The 16,957-nt window shown below is 49.4% G+C and overlaps 1 protein-coding gene across 18 annotated transcripts in view; it reads left to right on the forward strand.

The window, feature by feature from the left end:
- The window catches only part of PTK2 (protein tyrosine kinase 2), a 799,547-nt gene that overhangs the window by 559,775 nt on the left and 222,815 nt on the right, over positions 1-16,957 (forward strand). For all 18 annotated transcript variants that reach the window (XM_085604846.1, XM_085604845.1, XM_085604850.1 and 15 more), the window contains 2 exons: positions 399-483; positions 3,719-3,819. In XM_085604846.1, coding sequence (XP_085460972.1) covers positions 399-483; positions 3,719-3,819 — 186 coding nt within the window. The remainder of the gene's footprint in view (positions 1-398; positions 484-3,718; positions 3,820-16,957) is intronic.

Here is a 16,957-nt window from a genome sequence, read left to right on the forward strand (position 1 = left end):
ATGTTCGCTTCTGTGTATTGTAAAACGTTGCCTGCGGGGGAGGCACATCTGGCAGGAAAGGAAGTCATTTGCAATTCTCACTATGCGGGCTTCTCCGTGCCAACTAAAATTGAATGGCTGTGAAGGCACTGAGGTACAACTGGATGGTATTTACTAGCTGAAAATGCTGCTCTAAACATAATTAACATAGCACAGTGCTTTGAAAAGTGGTCTAAACAAACGGGGTGCAGTTGTATTCAACCAGATTTCCTTTAATTGCAAAAAGTATTTTTATCAAGCTACAGTACCGCTTTCAATGAGTCCGTTGTCTTTCTCTAGGGAGTAATCTGACATTGATCAGATCTGTGTATTGTGCTGTTTTCTAAGTGGATCTAATTTACTCTCTTTTCGCTGTACAGGAAAACCCCGCCATGGCTGTCGCCATCAAGACGTGTAAGAACTGTACTTCCGACAGTGTGAGGGAAAAGTTCTTACAAGAAGCCTGTAAGTATCACTGTTCTCCGCGCCCTCCATTTCAGCTAAAGTTGCTGCATGTATGAATTTAGTGACCACTTCTTTCAAACCCAAAAACCGGGATGGAACATTGAAATGGGACTAAGTTGGTACCAACGTTAGACATAGAAAGGATTACAGTGGCAGAATACACAGCACAGGACTGCAGGCGCATCTACAGACTTCTAATGATAACTAGACCTAACACGGGCAAAAAAGACCAGTGTCTCCGAGGCGGTGTATTTTCACATTTCAGAAGCTTATGGAAGCCCTAAAGAAAGGATAATAAAGATCTGCTGCGTTACTCTCCTATGCTTCTTGATTCTAGTTGCATTCTGGGACGTGTAGTCCAGCCTTTCCAATGGTAAACTTCAAGCTCCTGAAAGTTACTTATGAAACCTTTGAGGCAAGGGGGAAGATGGGAAAGAAATACACATGACAACGTAAAGGCAATTATTTGGATTGAAGGAGGAAAAAAAAGATTCGAGGGCTCTTTTTCCAGATTAGATAAAGCCTTAGAGTTGTGCCATCCTCTGTTAAAAGTTGATTGACAGTAGTACTGCAAAATGGTTTTCCTAAATTACCCCTCTCCCTCCACCATGCTGTGATTAAGTCCAGAGGAAGGCCTGTTCTTTGGCTTAAGTGCCCTCAGAGGCTGGCTGCAGTTCTTTAGTGCCTGCTGCGATGTATGGATGGGCCAAGGCAGCAGGGTAGGGATGCAGAGACTTACCCTGCATACCTGGGTCTGTCCGGGGGGTGGGGATGCAGGACGCCTGGTCACCCTGCTGTGAGTGTATATAGGTGCATAGCTCAAAATGCGCCAGAGGGCAGATCCAGCAAGATTTGCAACAGGTTATGAGTTCTTTTTGGCGCGGTCTGCAAATGAGGCGCCAGGACATTTACTGAGGGGTGTATAAGTGGTTTATTAGATGGGTGGAGAAGAAGTTCATCTCCTCTCCCAAGGGAGGGAGAGGAGAGTCGGATCTGCAGTTGGAAGTGGTGACGGGTGGTGGGTGCGTCGGTCCAGAAGCCTCCTTTTGTGATCCTTTCCACATCCCTTGTTTCCTAATTTAGCAGGATGAGGACTGTGTATGTACTGATCACAGAGATGTATCATGTGCAGCCGACTCTCCCTCTATCCAATTATATGCAACATGCTGAATACTCTCCACTTCGACTTCTGGGCGCTATGCTTCACAGACACGGTCATCATTTGTTATCCCCGCAGCACACCACGAATGCCTGTCCTTTAATCTTTCGTCATCAGTGCCGTTGACCACCACACCATGCTCACACGTGCCGCCATTGTCTCCGTGCTTGACTCTACTCTTCCTAACTTTCCACCCAGCCCTTCAGCCTCGTGGTGATGCTCACCAGCTCCACCAGGGCCCCTAAATGTCTATTGGCGCTCTACCCTCCTCCCTGTTGGCTTGACGTCGCCATTTGCCCTTTTCAGTTTGAAGGGCGCTTGGCCCTTTGTCTTCTTCCCATCGGTCTCTCCTGCCTGTGGTTTTCATCCCACTGGATGGCCCTTCTTTCCCTTAGGGTGAACTCTCCCTTATGCTGATCTGTACCATACTTCCCTCCCTCCGTGAACCCCAGCTGCTAATTTGACCCCGTTCTCTTACAGTCGGGGGCCACTTTACAGATTGTGCCACGAGGTGCAGTGGGCATCTGCGCTGCATCTTGCACCCCCGGGGCACTTTGATATTAGAAAAGGGTCACAGGTGCTCATGGGGCCCCTACTACAATGTACGGCCCCATGCAAAGGAGGGGCCCTTTGCGTCCGCATTTGTGAACGAGAAGCAGTCGCAAAGAAAATGGAGGCACACTGGCTGTGCGCCACATGAAATGGTGCAATGTCCGCATGACCTCGAGGGCGCCCCTTGCCAGGGTGCAATAGGGGTCCCAGGAACTTCCCATGCACGCCTCTAATAACAGGTGTATTAATGTACTGCACCCGTCTGCAGGGCGGTGCCCCCCCCCCCCCTTTAAACAGAGGCTGGTCTGCTTCTAGTGAAAGACAAAGCTGCTGTTGCCATCTGTAGCCCTGTCTTTATTAACATGCTCTCCTAAGAGCTGATGCAAACTGTCTTGGTCCATGCATCTTCTAAGCGAATTGCATTTTTTTGCATAGTTCGAAGCACTCTTGCGGTCTGTGCTTGGTGCCTGGTTGAGTGTGCGCTACAGCGAAAAGCGGACATGGCGCTAAATTTGAACCCTGCGCTCAGACACCCAAACGCCTTCCTCCTCTTCCAGAACCCTTAGTATCCTCTCTCCGGGTACCATGCTGCATGTCCGCAAGATCCACCTCCGTGCTCCGCCTCAGGGCTGTGATCAGTGTGCTAGTTACGAGCTAGAGTGAACGATTGCAGCGGCTCTCGGTGGGCTAGAAGAGCAGGTATTCTTAAAATCAACAGCTGCAACGTCCTCTCGGCAGAAACAGCATCTGTTGCTTCTTAGAATTCACTGCTAGAAGGGCTAGCCTACCGTGCCTTCTTAAAATTCACTAATGGACCAAGTCGCAGTCATCAACTGACCCCCCACACACCACTTTAGGCACCCCTGGGCACAGCTACCTAACCTCTGACAAGAACCTTTGCAGACCGCTGGCCCTGGCGTTCTGGACAATGCGCGACCTATCAGGCGAGCTTAGTCTGCCAGGAAGAAGGTAGCACACGTGATTTCTCTGAGCTACACGGAAATATCAGTCACTCGGCCTCCTGCGACCTTTCCAATAGAGGTCACTCAGCGAGGCTCCACCATCAGGCCCCCCCCCCCCCCTGCCTGGTAGCACCCACTCACCTCCCCCAGCCCTGGTGACCCTATCACCTCCCATATTCCACAGCCAACCCCACTCGCTTCTCCACCCATTCCCACTCGGCCACTGAGTCTGACAGATCCGGGGGAATTATCTTACATTCATGTAGTGTTCATGCCCCCCTGGCCATCAGCTTCTAGATGTACCTTCCTAGTCTGGATCTATTCTCTGTTACTGCAACCCGATAAATGCTCATTGCAGGTAGGTGTTAAATAGGAGGGCTTTGCCTTTTAAGAAAGACATAAGTTCTGTAGCCCAAAAAAGATTTGTGAATAATATGCATAGTGCCCAAGAAGAATGTTTAAAAGCACCCACCCCTCCGTAACTGTTCCATGACTGTAACATGTGACTCGAGTGTGTAAACCATCCGTGGCCTCAGTCAGCACGTGTGCTTGTTTCCCGCAGTGACCATGCGCCAGTTTGACCACCCTCACATCGTGAAGCTGATTGGTGTCATAACGGAGAACCCGGTGTGGATCATCATGGAGCTGTGCACGCTGGGAGAGGTATGGAGGCCGCCCCTGCTCGCCCTTGTCCCACTGGTAGCGCCTGCTCGCTCTGTACTGTGGAATATTGGGTCTGTTGTGTTGAGCAACGATTACTGCTGGTTTTATAGCTGAAGAATGTTTTCTCTGTAAAGTGTACAAATGAACATCTGAGAAATCACTGGCGGATACACAAGGAAAATCTTTTTAAACATGTATTTTGCATCCAAAACGCATGCGAACACTGCCACCTTGTGGCCAGAATAGGAAACCAGGTCATCCGCCTCTGAATGTGTATTTTTATTTATTTGAGGAGTTTTATATAGGACGAACATGACCCGAGGTAAGCACAACCAGATAACACGAAAAACATAGAGTAAATAAATATACATAATAAGGTTAAAAAAAAAAAAGTAAACGATGTACTGTGGGATATGTAACAAGATAGCAGCAATTACTCATGCTACATAATCTAAAATAAAAAATACTAAGTAACAGAATGTAAAATATGTAACTAAAACAATATACAGTAGAATATGTGAAAGCCAGGTTCTGAGGTAGAAGTTGGTAGGAGTTATAGGTTGGGGAGAGTAAAGGCATAGTTTTCCCTGAGGTAGTGATGTGCAGGATATATGGGGGTGTGGGGAAGGGATACCAGTGGTTTAGTCCTAGTGAGAGAGAAATTTGTTGGATAAAATCATTATCTGATAGAGACTACTAGCCGCAGATTCCTTAACGTAGAATTATCCCCAGGCGTGAGACTGGACCCAGAAAACTTTCTTGCCCAGCATCTCTGCGCGCCGGGGGGCAGTACCACGCGACTCTGCCCTGACGTCCTCCGCGGGCGTGACGTCAGCGAGGTCACATAAGCCCCACCACAGCGCGCTGACCTCAGTTTTCTTCTTTACCGCGTGCAACGCAGACCCGGATCGTGTTCCTGGCCTGTTTTCAGGCCTTCTTTTTACGCTGAGCGTTTTCTTGGGTACAGTGTGCGAATGCCTTCAGGCTTCAAGACGTGCTCGTCATGCGCGCGCCAGATGTCGGCGACGGATCCTCACCCCATCTGTATGTGGTGTTTGGGGGAGCACCATGACTCCACGGACTGCGAGGCGTGTCAGCAAATGAAGCCGAAGTCCCGGCGGGAGCGCCGAATGAAACTCCTTTCGGCCCGCATGTCCAGGTCGGCGGCGTCGCCGCAGGCGTCCCCTGCGGAGGGCTTCGAGAACCGCCGCTTCCGTCTCCGACATCGTCTCTCTCCAAGGCAGCAAGGGCGTCGCTCACCTGTTGGTAAGTGTCGTAGTTTGTCCCCGAGACCCAGGTTTGGAGGATGTGATGCCGTCAGGGTGCGGGCCTTCTGGGTTCCCTCTTTCAGACCACAGCGCCTCTACCTCTCCGCAAACCCCCGTGGGGGGTCCCTGTGGTGTCGCGGGAGGTTGCCGGGGCTCGGGCGTGTCCTCTAGTCCCCCTCGGTCCACTGGGCAGGCGGTGGCCTTGTCCAAGGCCGAGGTGACGCCGCTCTGGCGCCGGCGGCTGCTGGCCCTGGCGGTGTCGCAGGGGCCGGCTAGGGGTCGGGGCAGGTCCCCGGGCCCCCCTCGTCCCTCCACACAGGCGGCGGCCTCGTCGGAGGTCGAGTCGACGCATTTTCGGCACCGTTCCTTAGCCGCCCTGGCTCCGACCCAGCCCTTGTCTCCAGTGCCGCACGTTGTGGCGGAGGTCGTTCAGGCGTCCCCTTCGGCGCCGGTCGACGTTGACCTGATGCCGGTGGCGGACTCTATGGCGCCGGGCCGACATCGGGTCGTTGATTCGTCTTCAGACGCCCCCTCTTCTCCAGAGGTTTGGCAGCTGTTTGTTTCATCTTCTCCGGAGACGGGTCGCCGCGTCGTGGCTTTTTCCCTGGCGTCTTCTAAGGACGGCTCTTCGCCGTCACCGCGCCCGCAGTCTTCGCCAGAGGTGCCTCCGGTTCCCCATTCTTCGATCCATCCTCCCCTGTTTCGAGCTTGGCCTTTCCTTCCTCCGGTTGGGCTGGGGGACCGCTGCCTTAGCTTGCAGCCGTCACCCACGGAGGAACTGATTTCCCCGCCACGGGGCCCTACGGAGGCGAGTGCTGCCTTCGCTTGGGCTATTTCCACGGCTGCGGGCATCTTGCGCATGGGCGAATCAGCTGCCCATTTCCCCACGGATCATCTGCTGGAGGTTCTCCACTAGGGCTCTGGTGGACGGGAGCTGCTTCTTCCCTTCGAAGCTGCGCTCCACAGTTCTCTTTTGGGGGTCTGGGGGCGTCCTGCCACGGGGGACCCGGTGCCCCAGCCTCTTCTGCACCGCCACCGTCCTGCTCTGCATGATCCTGTCTGTCTTTCCCTCGACCCTTCTACCAGGGGCCCTCTTTTACAGATTGCCTTTCCCTCCTTGCCATCGGTTATATCTCCCCCGTCGCGGGAGGCCCGCTGGTTAGATTCCTGGCGGCGCAACATCTTCGCTTCCTCCAGTGCCGCTTTGTGGGCCCTTAACACTCTTTGTGTATTGGCCAGAGCCACTTCTTGCCTATGGGACTCGGCGGAGTCCCTTATGTCTGCCGCTTCTCAGGAGGGTGCCTGTGTTGATCTGCGGCACCATGTGTTGGATGGCCGAGAGCTGGCGGCGTTTATTCTTTGCTCGGCTCTGGACGTTTCGGAGGTGCTTGGTTGTACCATGACTACTTCGGTGGCCCTTCGTCACCATGCCTGGCTACGGGAAAGTGTTTTCCCTGAGAACGTTAGAGAACGGCTGGTTGACCTCCCCTTTGATTGTGCTCTGTTGTTCCACGCCCCTGTGGATTCTGCCATACAGAGGTTTCTTGCGGGTCTTTGCCCTCCTCCTCCTCCCCCTCAGTGACGTGACTGTCAGTCTGAGTTTTGGAAGGTGTTCTCCCGTTGTTTTCCTGGGGCCTTGTATGGGTAGCCCAGGTTGTGTGTTCTGTCTGGTTAATGTGCCTTGGGGGTCCTTTTGTGGGGCCCTTGGTGCTGTTGGGTGCTGGTCCGGCCCTTTTCTCCTGTGGTTTTGGCTGTTGGTAAGCCCGGTAGACCCTGAGATTGGGCCTTCTGTCTCTTCTTTATTGGCTGCTTCATAAGCCGTCTGCGGGTATTTTCTGCAGGTCTTTATGTTTTGTCCTCTGCTTCGGAAATCTTTTCCTAAGAGGTGTTCCCATGGTTCTTGGGATGTAACTTACTCTATGTGGGGTACTTGTAGCTATTACATAGCTCTGTTATGTGATCGGGAGGTGTGGTCACCCTTTTGGGTTTCTTGCTCTCCGTGGCGTTATGGTATGTCGCAGGTGCGATCTTCTTGCCAATTGTCTTGGAGCAGCTTGCGCTAGGTCCATCCTTCTCCTTGTTGCCATGCCACTCGGCCGGTCTGGCCTGCTGTCTGCGGCATCGTGTTGTAACGGTTCCGGACTTTTGTCCTGTGTTTTAGCTGGGTCCTATGCTGATGCTCCAGAGGGTTTGGGTTTCCTTGGCCTCTGTGTTCGGGTGGCCGGCTTGGACCCATCCTCCGTCTCTCTCTTATTTTCTGCCGGTTTCTCCACTTCTTGGTCAGTGTGTGTGTGTGTGTGTGTTCTGGCCCGGCTCCTCCCTTGGGGTGTGTCCTGGTCTTCCCGGGCCTCTGCCTTCGGTTGGCGTCTGCCTTTTCCTGGGTGCGCTGTTCCATGGTGTTGCCTGTTGTTGGCGACGTATGCTTGTGCAGGACTGCTTGTTCTACTCCACTGTGGTGCTCTTGCTGTGTTTCCTTGCGCCCCTGCCTCAGGTTCCGTTGGGGCTTCGTGCAACAGTGCTTTTCTTCTCCCGCCTGTGCTGGTGGCGCCGTTCCGGCCTTGTCCACTGCTTGCAGCCACGGTGTTTTCAGCTCTTTTCTATCTCTGTGCATGTGTTTCTTCCAGTGGGCCCTGCCTCTGGCTCTACCTCTTCTCACTGGGTTCGAAGTGACCCTTGTGTTCCTTAAAGTTTTTGGGTGCTGTCTGTCCCTGTGGGGTGTTGGGTGCTCTCTCTCTTGGTTAGGCTTAGGATCTCCTGGCCTTTTCCTTCTTGTTCTTGTGCCATGTCCCCTGCTGTGGCCCCGGTCTCTCCTGGTGGGGAGGCTCTCTCGCAGGCCCTCCTCACTTTTGGGTATGGCTAGGGTATCTATTCTACGTTAAGGAATCTGCGGCTGGTAGTCTTTATCAGATGTACAAGTTACTTACCTTCGGTAACGATGTATCTGGTAGAGACGATTCTAGCCGCAGATTCCTTCACGACCCGCCCTTCCTCCCCTTTCTGCGAGGACCCTCTGCTTGGGTTTCTGCGGTCGCCTCCCTCTTGGTTGCTTGTCTTCTGTGGGTGTCCTCTTCGTTTTCTTCCGGTCAGGCATCCCTCCAGCTGGTTTCTATCCAGCATGAGGGCCCACTTTTGCTCTTTCCCTCTGTTGTTAGAGTTTCTGATCCCCACCCGGTCTTCTTCGTTGGGGGTTCTTTTACCTGTCCTTTGACCTCCTACTCCTTTCAGAGGTTATGGCCCTCCTTGACAATGTAGTCTGCGGATGGATTACCTGTCCTTTGACCTTCTTCTCGTTTCAGGAGGTATGACCATCCTTGGCAGTGTAGTCTGGGGATGGATTGCTGTTGTTCCCCTGTTCCGGGCTTGTGGCCCTTCCCTTTGTGGTTGCAGACCCTCTCTCTTTCTGTCACGGCGCTTTCCCATGCTTGTGCCTTCAGGATGGCTCTCGCCTCGGCTTGCAAGGTGGTTCCACGGAGTGGTGCTTTGCGCTTTTCTTGCTCTGGCTTCGCCGCTCTGGCCTTCTGGTGCTTTACTGCCACCTGGTGCTTTCGCCTTGGCTTGTACCGTTGTTCCTCAGAGTGGTGCTCTGCTCTTTTCCTGCTCTGACCTGCTGTAGTCGCCTTCTGGTGCCTTGGTGCCACCTGGTGATGTTTCCCACCTTTTGTTTCTCTCTATTTTGTTTCTCTGGTTTTTTCGCACACTGTTCCCATGCTCTCCTGAGTTTTGTTGTGATGGCTCCGCGTTGTGGCGCGGAAAATTTCTCCGATGCAAACTGACGTCAGCGCACCGGGGTGGGGCTTATGTGACCTCGCTGACGTCACGCCCGCGGAGGACGTCAGGGCGGAGTCGCGTGGTACCGCCACCGGCGCGCAGAGATGCTGGGCAAGAAAGTTTTCCGGGTCCAGTCTCACGCCTGGGGGTAATTCTACGTTAAGGAATCTGCGGCTAGAATCGTCTCTACCAGATACATCGTTACCGAAGGTAAGTAACTTGTACTTGACTTCTTTCCGGAAGAGGGATGTGGATGGGTTTCATCTCCTCTCCGTGGGCAGAGAATTCCATTCCAGATAAGGAACGGTTGTAGATTTTCTTTTTCTTCGAATTTTGAGACTTGAAAAGCAAGGCGGTCGTCCTTCTGGAGGGATCTATTTCCTCCCGATAGTCAGTTTCTGGGACATGTAGGAGGAGGTATCGTGGTGCAGTGCTTTTAGGTCATGCAGGCGATTTTGAAATGCATCCTAGCCTCGAAGGGAAGTCAGTTCAGTGCACAAAGGTCAAAGGTGGTGGGATCACTTTTTTTAACCCATGAAGAGCCTAGCTGTAGCATGAAGTGTATCCCTCAGTGGTTAAATTGAGGTTTTCGGGAGGCCCTCAAGGGTAGTGCTACCGTAGTCACTTGTTCAGAGCACATGTGAATGAATAGTGGTTGTGAGGTTGGCCGCGGGGAGGACAGGTATTAGTTTCCTAAGGATATGCAGCTGATGGCTAGCTTTTCTAGTGATGGCGCTGATGTGTTTTTGCATGGAGAGGACTTTGTCTAGTGTTATACCTAGGGATTTGGTGAAGTCGACGATGTGTGGAGTGCAATTCAAGGCAGAAAGAAAAGGGCACCAGTCGTTGACTATAGGAGTGATAGTAGGTGGAGCGATCAGTAAGAATTCAGCTTTAAGGGCATTGAGTCTGAGGTTGTTACAAGTTAGCCATTGTTCAGATTTTGTTAGTGACGTTAAGGGTGTGGATGTCCTCGATAGAGGTTATTCTCATGTAGAGTTTGGTGTCGTCAGCCCTCATATGGTAGGAGATGTGGGAGATGAGGGAGAGTTTGGGGACTTCAGTAAGGGGCTCCATATAGAGGTTGAACATTGTCGGAGAGAGGATAGAACCTTGGGGAAATGCCCAGCGATAGCAGAGGCTTCCTGAAAAAAGTGTGATTGAATCGAGTGCACTATGATCTATTGTGAGAACCATTTTAGCACGGTGCTGGAGAGGCCCATCCTATGTTCTAGAAGGTCAAGTAGCGTAGCATGGTTGATGGTGTCCAAGGCTACAGACAGATCCAGCAGGACCGGGAAGCAAGATTCATTTTAGTTGAGTAAGCGCAGGGCATCGTCGACAACGTTGACCATGGTAGTTTGACCCGAACGGAAGCCAGGTGGACAGTGGTCGGGGAGTAGGAATTATTCAATGTGATTGTGGAGCTGCAAATGAACACATTTCTCAAGGACTTTGGCCAGAGTAGGGATGTTGGAAATAGGGTGGTTGTTGTTGTGGTCTAATTTTTTTTTTTTTAGAATAGGGGTAACCTTATGTTATGTGGTAGAACTCGTTCCCTACCGTCAACTTTAATATATTTTCTGTAGCACAGTCCCTTAATATACATGAGAATCTGGTTGGTCTGGTATAGATTTTTTCCAGAAATACCAAGTTGCAGCACGTACTTTCTTTGTGGCCTCTGCCCAAAGGATATCCAAATAGCAGTATAAAAATAGCTTGTAAAGGTAATACGAAGCGAGCAAAAAGCCTTTCCCAGGATCATATTGTGTCTTGAAGCAGAATGCAGTTCCGACCTAGTATACAATCCTCTGTGCATCGACCTATGAGTAGGGTCACTGCTTTCTTGATCCCAAAGTGTAAATCCGTTTCCCTCTGCACCCTTCTAGTCTCCAAATGGCTCTCTGCATCTCACTCCCCACGTGCTGGTCTCCGTGCTTGAAAATAGTTTCTACCGAGGCCTCCAAAGCACATACTCTTCATGCACGATAAAGATTACATCCCTGTTGAAGTCTGCCAAGCCCCGCTGCACCATAGATTTGGTTTTTAACCTGTAGAGAAGCGAGTCTGCAGCTTTCAGAGTCACGTCTGTACAGTAAATGTAACCAAGGGCTATTTTACATTTTGTAGACGGATGTGAGCAAAAGCATATTCTTGTCACATACTTATTTGTGGAAGTGTTAAAGACAGCCCTGTCAAGGGCTTGCAGGACTAAGAGATTGCTCACAGAAATATGAAATGTGACAGCAGATAAAGAGCTCTAGCCCTGTCTACTCTGTTCATTAACTGTATGTCTGCTGCAAGTGCAAGTCCAGACCCGCTTTTAACCCCTGCCCTCCCTTTGACTTAGCTAAGTGACGTTCATCCATCTGTCCTACTCTTAGGCAACGGCTGTCTTTCAGTCACTTTGTCCCCTTGATCTGGGAATCTACCCATGTAATCCTTTTAAAGAAGCCAGCTGTGTATCCCGCCACCATATCGAACTATAGGCTTGCAGTTCAGCTGTTACTACCCACAAAATATTTTGGAAAAATAAATAAATAGGCTATGTCACCCAGTAGAGTGGACAAGAAGGGAAGGAGCCAATAAAGCGGTTGAAAGTTTACGTAGGTGGTTTATTTAAAGCAGGAGTAACCAAGTATAACAGTCCAGTTAACTCGTGTCCGGGATGTTCCTTCTCTTTGGGTCCTCTCCTTGTTCCCCCGACTTCTGCATCCCTCTCTGGTTTTCCTCACGGGCGGCAGTGGATGTGGAATGAAACAAAAGAGAACAGGGCTTTAGGTGGACGTTCTGCGTATCTACAGTATGGTTGGGAAAGGGAGTGCTGGGAGTGCTAATTCACCAGGGACCGCCACCAAGCGTGAGAGGGCATAACCGTATTCCCCAAGGCGAAATACCCCTAATCAGTCATGCTCCTCAACCCCCTCCTTCTTGACAGCCCTTCTGCACTTCACCCGCTTCCCCCTTTAAAGGAGAACAGTCCCCGGATCCTCCTGCGTACCTGGGGTAGCCACACTTCTCCTGAAGTGTGGCTGGGCGATGCGCGGTGTCCTCGGCCTCCTGGCCCTTCCTCTGTCGGTTCTGCGCTGCTCCCGGGATCGGTTCCGTCGTCCCTGTCGGGTTCCCGTCGTCTCCTCTCCTCCGGCGTCTGCTTCGATTCTCCTTTGCTGTCCACGGCTTCCGCGCTGGCGTCTTCCGGGTCGTCCTTCTTCAACGACGTGGAGGTCAAGGATAGGTCGACAAAGGCTGACGTCACAGGGGCAAACTCCGAGTCCGCGTCTTCGTTAAAGGGCCAGTCCCGATTCTGCAACAAAGATAGAGGGTCACTATCCCTATCTTTATCATGAGCCCCGTCGACCCTGTTACAGGCTATTATCTAGTTATCTGGATACCATTTTTTTTCTCCTGGGTGACACGCTGTCAAGCTTCTGCCAACACTACAGCACAGAAACTGCTCTTTCAGCTGCTATAGAAGCCATCCACGCCTATCTGGGCTAAGGCTCTTCTGCCACCCTTGTTCTCCTAGTCCTGTTCGCAGTCTTCAGCGCAGTGTCATGTACTGTACTGATTGACTGTTGTCTGGGATATGTGAAGCCACCCGCGATTGGCTCCTTTCCATCCCAACGAATTGTTCTCAGATGGTTTTCCTACCTCCCTTCCTGTCCGGATCTATAGACCTGCCTTCCGGAGGCTCGGCTCTTATCCCAGCCCTCTTTAACATGTACATAACACCACTTGCTAAATTGATACAATCTTTGACATCCAAGTAGTATTTTATGCAGATGACAAACCCTGATGATAGCCCTTCTCAAAAGGGATGTCACGCTGCAGCACAATTTAAAGGAGTGTCTCTCTGAGGTGGACAAATGTTAGAATCTCATCTCTCTTCTGTTAGCTCGGATAAGTGGGGTTTTTTTTTTGTTTTGTTTTTTGGACCCTCTTCTCTGATTTGGTCCCCCGCCTGGTGGCTTCATAAATTGGGTTCCACTCCCGTGTCCACCTTGTCATCTAGAAATCTGGGCATCAAAGTAGACTCCAGTCATTCCATTTCCAAACAGAACTGTGCCGGGTCTGCCACATGTTCCTCCCTACTCAAAGTCCATAGGAAGGTCTTCGAGCTTATCGCTAGGGTTAGTCAGAGAACAGTGGTCCACGCACTGATGGCCTCCAGGGTAGACTGTGGGAGTTCCCTGCTGCTGGAAGCCCCTACATTTCGGACTCCTAGTCTCCAGGTTGTTCAGAATGATTGAGTCTCAATATTCCTTGCCCTTAAAACTCTCCATTGGCTACCCATCCCCAGGGGAATTCAATTCAGAGCACTCAATCTCACCTTTAGAACAATCACAAGCAAAGGCCCCAGATATCTCCAGAACTTGTTAGCCTGGTATGCTGCCCCTGCTAGAGCCCTTAGGTCCTCAGGACACAAACTTCTTATCCATGGAGTCTGTAGGTCCCGCGTCATTGGTCGGTCCTTCACTCACGGGACTGACAGACTTTGGAATTTCTACCTCTGCATATACACTCCACCATATCTGGATCCTGCTTCTGAAAACTCCCCAAAACGTGCTGTTTTCTCTTTAGTGACTCTCCTTCTGAGTCTGTTCGCTTACCGGTTTCAGCGCAGAGACGCTCAGTTTCGAGCAGCTGTGCTAGTCACAAAAAATATTATTCCTATTTTTTCAAGAGGCTCATGTTGTCTAGAGATGGACCTGTGTGTTTTCTAGTTCTCTTGCTGCCATTTCTTTTTATATCCGCTACTAAATAGATTCCAGCATTCTCATTGCTATTGTAGTAGAACTGCTCCCGTGCTTGTTTATTGCAGCACATTTTGGAGTTATGTCATTCATTTGTGAGTTAAAGAAACCTCCGGCACAGTTCTGCTGTTCATCTGAAGATTCGCCTCTGCTCTTCGATGTTGTACCACCTGTCTTCTTGCAGTGTGCTTTTTGTGGAAATGCTCCCTTCGGGGCCAGTGCGCTCGCACGTGTGTGCACCACTTCACTCTGCAAACCACAGTCACTGCTGAGATCCACCAGTCACCATTTAGTGATTTTTCAGGACATGTTCACATATACCCCACATCATAGAGTAACTTTCGGGCACCTCTGGCTAGGGTGTCCTCGGAGAGTTAGGAAATCTTCACAGTAACGACTCCTCCATCAACCCTCTGACCACCTTCCCTCGGTCCATTATCCATCGCTAAAGTGGAGATTTGTGTTTTCTTTAACTAGACAAAGAGTTCGACACTTTGAACCAGAATAGAAGACAGATGCAAAGTTTCTGCCTTAGTTATGGGTGCGCTTTTCTGGCTGTGATAATATCAATATCGGAGGTTGAGAGAATACAGGCCTTATTCCTAAATTGACCTGAACTAATGTCGTTTTAGAACCTCAGTAACAATAATCGATTTTTCTGTCGATCAAATCAGTGCATTTTCTATGAGATTCAAATAAAAAGAGAGCTAATTCTGCTTTTGAGGTGGCTTCTATAGTAATAAAACAAATGCATTTCTTCTTTACTTCTTGAAGCACAGCCAGAAGAATGGCTGCATATGGCACATAAAGATGGATTGTGTATTGCTTTTAACAGAATTATTGCACAGCTTATAAACAGCTAAGCAGTGCATCCATAGGATGTGCTAAGAGGAGTAATGCACTCACGATAGAACTCACTATCAAGACCTCTTTACAGAACCAATTGCAAGACAACTTTACAGAGCCAATGTAAAGCTACCTCATGGCACTCATTGCACACATTTGCAAGCCACCCCTGTCTGTGCACATGCAAGATGGCGCACAGGTTTGCTAATCGGTTTGAAGTGCTATATTTAACATTGTCAGCAGCTCTGTCCCTGCCACATAAAGATCACTGCTTTTGTGTGGATGTGCAACATAAGAAAATAAAACGTTATTCAGATAATTGTAATTCTGGATCTCACCACTAGGTGGCCGAATGATATGAATCTTATGACTGATCTTAAACCATTTACTGGCATTCGGACGGCGCTCCTGCTATTCTGCTGAAGGCCCTGACTTGTGTACAGCAGGGGGCAACCCGAAAAGATTTTTTAAAGGCAGGAAGCAATCATACCACACTACTGGGACCATAAACAGAAGTACAGCTCTCACATCTAATCGAACCTAACCTGTTGAATGCAATCGGTTTGCAGTTTGGAAAAGATGGCTAGGACTGTCCCTTCGGCTATTTAAGATGAAAGTGATGTGACAGACACTCGATGAAAAAAAAGAACTCACGTTTACCTCGTATTTTAAAGAGTCTGCCATACGAGTAGTAACTTCAGCTTAGGGCGACCAGGCGGCCCGATTTGGGCGCATTTTAAAACAGTGGAAGGCTGTTTTTTGTGTGTTCCAAAGCACGAGCAGTTAGCAGCTCTTACTAGAAAGCAATGTAATTTAGATGCGTGATAATGGGTTTAAAATTGACTTTGTATTTATTTCCTTAGAACCTCGAGTGTGTTTCTATGTTGACAAGTGCTGACATTCTTTGCCCCTCGGTTGATGCAAAATTGTAGTCGTCCTTCTATTTTTGCGATATCTCCCAGTTTTTGGTTTTCAAAATCTGGTTACCCTATAGGAAAACAGACGATGAAATGTCATTATAAAAGAAGACTGCGGCCAAAGATTAAAACAAGTAAATGCATTGCAGTGGAATGAATCTATAAAAATAGGCAACTTTTTGTGGTTTTGCTCAGAATCAAGTTATGTATTAAACTAATTCTACCAGTCCGTCCATTGGAACACTGGGGACCACAAAAACGCATTGTTTCCACTTGTTATTGAGCTGTTGAGGGGCATTCAGATAGTTTCCTTCCCTTTTAGTGAACAGTGGGACCATTCCCCTTTCTTGGTAGTAGTGAAGGCCCCTACTGTAACATACCCAGGAGGTGATTCCTCCTACTCAGTCATTTGTGGCATTTGAGGACAGATTTTGGTGTCACCTATTAACCTTTGTGCTGTGGTGGATGCCACAGAGAACATGGCGCGACCAATCCGCAGGGATGCTAGCAGCTGCCTTTATGTGTTTCCCCAAAATATAATTGCTGTGATCAGACCATGTAATGGTTTCTCATCACAGCAGTGAAAGAAATGGGAAGAGCCAAGTATGCAGTTAAGGAGGGATGGTAGATTGAGAGCATGTGTTTCTCCCTTATTGATAATAGTCTCTGTTGCTCCATCATTGTCCATTGCCTAGATAGGCGATGCTCCCTTTCATTTTACTATTCTGGCATCCTCCACTCACCCTAGCGCACGTCTCACTCAGTATAAACTCCAAAATGCTGCATTCTATGGACCTTAACACCCTTATTTTATCGCCGATTTTAATATCTAACGCACAATGTACTAGTGGCATGTATTTTATTTTTTACCTCTGACAATTAATTGTTTGGAGCCTGATGGCTTCATTTCTTGAAACAACTCTAAATTCCAATAGTTTATTTATTTGCTTATATATGACCTAAAAGTGGCAGAGATCTTAAATCGTATATCGGAACTCAAATAGCATAGTTCTCACTCTGCTGAAAAAACGTGACATGTATCCATGATATCTTACGTTCTCCAACAATATGATTGGGTGGAAAAATAACAGCATTCCTCCTGCTGGGACTAGGAAGCTTCAAGTTTGCAGAAGTTATTTTTAATAATAAGGTAATTGACAGCCAATTCGCCTAAAAAATGTATGTTGGTATTTCCAGCAAAAGGCCATGCAATCATTGTCCAGTAGCACTTGTCTGTTCTTTAATTCCATTCAGTGTGGATCACCATTCTCACACCGCATCATGCTGTTTTAAGCCATTAACTGTTTATCGGGCTTCAGTTGTTGTTACCAAGCTTTTTTGTGTCTGACAGAACCCATGAATTTCCCTTTCCTTCCATTCTCTCACAAAGCCTGAGGTTGTGTCATTGGTGTCTATTCTGTGCCTCCTTCGCTAGCTAATTCGCTCTGTTCAGTTTCCTTTATAATGGGGTGCTGCAATCTCGCCTGCCGTGGGTGCTGCATCGTATCAGGGGGGTATGATCACCTTCTGATTCCTACAAGACATCCAATCATTTCTGTGACTGACCTCAGCTTGCATGGCAAAG

The sequence above is a fragment of the Triturus cristatus genome, chromosome 5_1 (genome assembly GCF_964204655.1).
Source record: "Triturus cristatus chromosome 5_1, aTriCri1.1, whole genome shotgun sequence".
Taxonomy (NCBI): Eukaryota; Metazoa; Chordata; class Amphibia; order Caudata; family Salamandridae; genus Triturus; species Triturus cristatus.